The sequence below is a fragment of the Rosa rugosa genome, chromosome 4 (assembly GCF_958449725.1).
Source record: "Rosa rugosa chromosome 4, drRosRugo1.1, whole genome shotgun sequence".
Lineage (NCBI taxonomy): Eukaryota > Viridiplantae > Streptophyta > Magnoliopsida > Rosales > Rosaceae > Rosa > Rosa rugosa.
Genome location: NC_084823.1, coordinates 16,611,933 through 16,616,574, shown reverse-complemented (window position 1 = coordinate 16,616,574; position 4,642 = coordinate 16,611,933). Strand labels below are relative to the sequence as shown.

Below are 4,642 nucleotides of genomic sequence, written 5' to 3'. Positions count from 1 at the left end.
GTCAAAGTAATAAACACTCATATACCTCAATTACTAGCATAACCCAGATCAGCATGCATGATTCTAGAATAAGTACAAACCTTAGGAACTCATACCTCAATCTAAAGTACATTTTTGCTTCCAAAATTACAAACAAGATTTTATAAAAATAAATAAAAAATAAAACAAAAAAGGGGAGCTAGGTAAGACAATATTACCAACCATCTGCACAATTCTTTGTTAGTACATTTTGATTTGAGCCTTTGAGGGATATGATCCGTCAGTGTGGACAAGTAAAACAGAGCCGACCACCTGTTAATCCTGCCTTTCTTCCTCAAATATAAATCGTTGTCGATCAGTAGCCACGGGGGTGGAGATTCAAGGGTATTTGCCTGCATTGCATTGTGCCACAAATACAAATATAATTGAAGTTACAATGAGTGAAAGGGCATTTCTGTACATATATAATTAACCTAGACATAGACATAGAGTAGGCAGTCCATTATACATACATCTAAAGCTGGATCCACTGTTATACTGTTCATTTAACAGTAAAATTCCGGTTCTGCCCTGGTAATACATCTAAAGCTGGGTTGCACTGTTACACTGTTCATCGTGAATTGTCGCTTTTGCCCTCGCTTGAAATTGTTTTTGCATTTAAAGCAAATTATACAACCGTTGATTTCCTCCTCCTTCGACCGTTCTGCAACCATCTTCATCAGTTATCAAGAAAGAGAGAGAGAGAGAGAGAGATCGGTTGTCGTCGCCGCGTGAATCCGGTAATTCTCTCCTCTAATTTTCAGCGGTGAACACGCCTGAGTTGTTCGGGGTTCGGTTTTTATGTGCTTTTGTTGTCTTTGAATTGATTTGGGTGTCCGTGTTTTAGGGGTGTTCGAGTGGTTGATTTGAAGGGGTTAAAGGTGAGGCTTCGAGTGTGGCTTTTAATTAATGTTGATTTCGAGTGTTTTTGGGTGTTTTCTTTGTTCTAGAGTGGTGATAATTGTTTGGTCCTGTGTCATCTTTTATCAACACTCAATGCCAGAGAACCTCGATCAAAGGCTGAAACGAACAAATTAAAACAGTCCCTTAAATTTTCAAAGCCTTCATCTTGAAACGAAATAGGACCAAAGTCCACAGAGAAATAATATGTGCTGCGATTATATATGTTGAATGCAAAATTAATTATGAGATTGAGTTGGGTGGTTTAAAATGCAGAGCAGTCGGTTGAAATTGAGAAGGATGTGGTGAGGGAGAGATATATAGTGTTAATTAATTGGAATCACCTGAATTGAAGATGAGATGATCATGAGAGGAGAAGAGTCGAATTGTTGGATGGGTGCGTCGAGAATTGGGAGCTGAGAGCAGAGCAGAGAAATGGAGATGATGGAGAGGGAGAGCGACGTGTGCCTAAAATACGAGGGAAATGGGCCAAATGGCTACTCACCATAACACCACCATATATATACCCGTCTCTCCCCTCTGTCTCTCTCCTTTCTACTCACCAGTAATTAATTCATTTTCATCTTTCTCTTCGTTTTTATTTTTTCATTTTCCTCACGTAGTCTCTCGAAAAATTGCATTTATATGCAATCATTCCAATTTTTTTTTTTTTTTTGCTTATTTGATTGACGAGCCAAATATGAATGAATAAGGGTACGATGTGATGAGGGAAACTGAGATTACTACCAAATATGCTACCTTTGATATGAATCATATCCAAGTATTCAACCTAAACACTTTTTCAATCTCTTCAGCTGAGAACAAAAGACAACAGAAAGAACCATGAGCAGAGAATCATCAATAATACTACTGCTTCAAGCATGTTTCAGTTGAACTTGATTTTGTACAGTTTACACTGCAGAGGTAAAATTACAACCAAGAACTAATTGATCCAAGCCAGCCAGGAATTTAATTCATTCTTCCAAGCTATACTTGATAATTCTGTTTGAATATCAGCTGATATATCATTTATTTTTAATTCATTCTTCCAAGCTATACTTGATAAATCTGTTTGAATATTAGCTGATATGTCATTTATTTAACTCTTCATTTCTATTTCCTCTATTTCTGTCAATTTGTTGATTACTGTTATTGGATAGAACGATTTACTTGCCCATGATATCTAATGTCCAGACTTTATTTGTAGCTGGACACTTTATTTACAGGGCATACATAGGATCTATACAAATCTTGCGACGCAAACAGCTTTATTTCCCAACAATCTGCTGCAGAAAAGTTCTCCAGGTATGGTATTCAAGTTGTAAACATTTCGTTTACACAGTTTATCTGCCATATTTCATATACAATTTTGCATCTTTAATTCTCGATTTGATGTAGTATTTCGGATTTTGATGAACTTTTGGAGCAAGGTTTGGGTTTGTTTCGGAAAAGCTTGCTGCTAGAATTTTGATCGACTTCGGGAGAAACATTTCAATTGGTATGTGTTTGATTTGGGTTCTTTTAAAATTGTCCAAAATTCTGGTCTTCAGTAAGTTTTTTGTAGTTGAATTAATTAAAATGTGAATGAAGCTGATTTCGGTTTAAGCTTTGGTTTGAATGAACAAGAAAGTGATGATGGTTTTGTTATCAAAATTGATTGAACCACAAAATGGTGCCTGCCAATGGTAGACATTATTGAACTGTTTTTCTGAATGACTGATTTAATTTTGTTTGTATCTGGTTTCTTGAATTACATTGCCCAAACCTTTTTTTTTTTTTTTTCCTATGTTATTTTTGTTAAAAGAAAAAGTGATTGGTATATTTTTACGGTAGAATTAAGGCTTAGAATGATACAACTCTAAAAATAAGAAAGAAGAAGAAGAACGAAGCAACTTTGATATCCCTCCTGATATCGAAATGAAAATATGAATTAAGATTAATATTTACTTTGTCATTGAATACCAGTAGTTCTCTCTGCTTCTCCATATCCCTCCTAAACTTTTAATCTACTTTAGGTAACATATCTATGCATATGGTTCAGGGGCTTGACAAAGAACACTACCTCACATATTGCAGGGACATTTTGAAACTCATGTTTTGAAAATCATTTTTTTTAATGAAGGAATCTACTTTCTGCTAATTCCTTTTAGTAATAAGAAAGTAATACGTACTAGCTTTGTATGAATATAACTGGTTTCCAACACATTCAGTAATAATGGCACTGCTAAATCTTATGGACTGAAAAATAATGTTTTGTTATACCATGATCTTCAGTTGTGTTACATTGAGACAGAAAAATTTAAGATGGAATTTGTGAACTTTGTGCATGTTAATTAAACATCATTGCATAACTTATTTTTCTTCTTTCCTGGTTCTTGCAGAAGCCGCTTAACCTCAAAATGGAAGAGAGATTGCAGTAGTCATATATTTCCTCGCTGACTGGAAAGTCAAAATCATCTCTTTGCATGGATTTTCAAAGCACTCAAATCTTTCAAATGAGCAAATTCTCGACTGGATATTGAGGTTGCTCTTCTCTGGTCATGAAACTTCATCAGTATCCATAGCTTTAGTCATATATTTCGTGTCTGACTCTCCTAATACAATTGAACAATAACATACAACGATTTTTCCGCAGCAACGCGCGGGCACGTTTTCTAGTTTATTTATTTATTTTTCGATCTGTTAAATGAATGAATATATAGAAAAGACCTTGGCAACAAAAGCAGACCAGCTCTACCAACAGAGCCAACTAACCTCTAACAGAAAAAGAGATAAAATAATTCTCAAAGAGAAACAAAAAGAAGATCAAACAGTCAAAAATTGCAGACCAGAGCATAAAACTAGCAACTCATTAATAGGAATTCTCCATTCGACGAGAGTGGCGAGATTAGAGAGAATGAGGTCCTCTTGCATTGTCACGTTCTCACTTCAACTGTGCATCATTAACTAAGACACAAGTAAAGGTCTAGATTCCTATTACTGTATTTTGTTCAAAAGCAACTCTGTATATCATCATTTACTTCAACGTACATAATTCACTTCCATTTCATAAACTTCATTTGCACTTCCTTGAGAGGATTGTGTATTATTAACAGGCTTACAGCACAGAAATTGTGTGAATGAGAAGTACTAAACCAAGTTATTGCTTCAGACAGGGGAGAGACGCCACACAATTAGGTGAGCAGTATTCGTCTAAAACTCAGTTGGTTAATATATTATTTTTGATAATTCACGCTGAAAACCCAAGGTTTATGGAAAAATGCGGAATGTTTTTGTAAAAAGAGGCTTAAAATGATGGGTTTTCTTGGTTAGTATCAAAGCTCATCACAGAATTCGTGGGTATAAACCTGTCCCTTTCTTTTTTATGGTACTAGAGTAACATCATGTTGTTGTTCTTGCACTTACAGTTTGGTGTGAGTTTGCTTACGGAAGAAATATATCATAGCACTTTTTGGTTTGACAGAAATTACAGAAATGGTAAATCCATCAATTTTCAGTCTGTTTGGACCCAAAATGAACATTTTGGCCTGACAAAGCACATCTTGGAGAAATTGAGCCAATGTCAGTGGCTCAAGCTATATATTGTCGACAAGTTTGAAATATATATTTAGAGGCTAAATAAAGCCTACTATGGAATTATGACAAGTCAACTTTAGCATATTTTCCTACTTCGGCTAGGAAAAACCGAGCTAGACAAGGAAGGAGGGGTGGCAGACTAACCAAA

General features: G+C 35.4%; 1 protein-coding gene across 18 annotated transcripts; it reads left to right on the top strand.

The window, feature by feature from the left end:
- The first annotated feature begins 509 nt into the window (after window positions 1-509).
- LOC133745663 (uncharacterized) lies at window positions 510-3,566 on the top strand. Of its 18 annotated transcripts, none has more exons than XR_009863706.1 (6): window positions 516-758; window positions 866-899; window positions 1,195-1,842; window positions 2,126-2,223; window positions 2,317-2,416; window positions 3,300-3,566. XR_009863706.1 is itself a non-coding variant. In XM_062173769.1 (4 exons), the coding sequence occupies exons 1-4, from the start codon at window positions 1,403-1,405 to the stop codon at window positions 3,336-3,338; spliced, it is 327 nt and encodes a 108-aa protein (XP_062029753.1). In that variant the 5' UTR covers window positions 765-1,402; the 3' UTR covers window positions 3,339-3,566. The 18 variants fall into 18 exon arrangements, 2 of the variants coding, with proteins under 2 accessions (XP_062029753.1, XP_062029754.1); XR_009863710.1 differs by having other exon boundaries at window positions 518-758; window positions 1,734-1,842; window positions 2,113-2,223; XR_009863708.1 differs by having other exon boundaries at window positions 520-758; window positions 1,734-1,842.
- The last annotated feature ends 1,076 nt before the right edge of the window (window positions 3,567-4,642 follow it).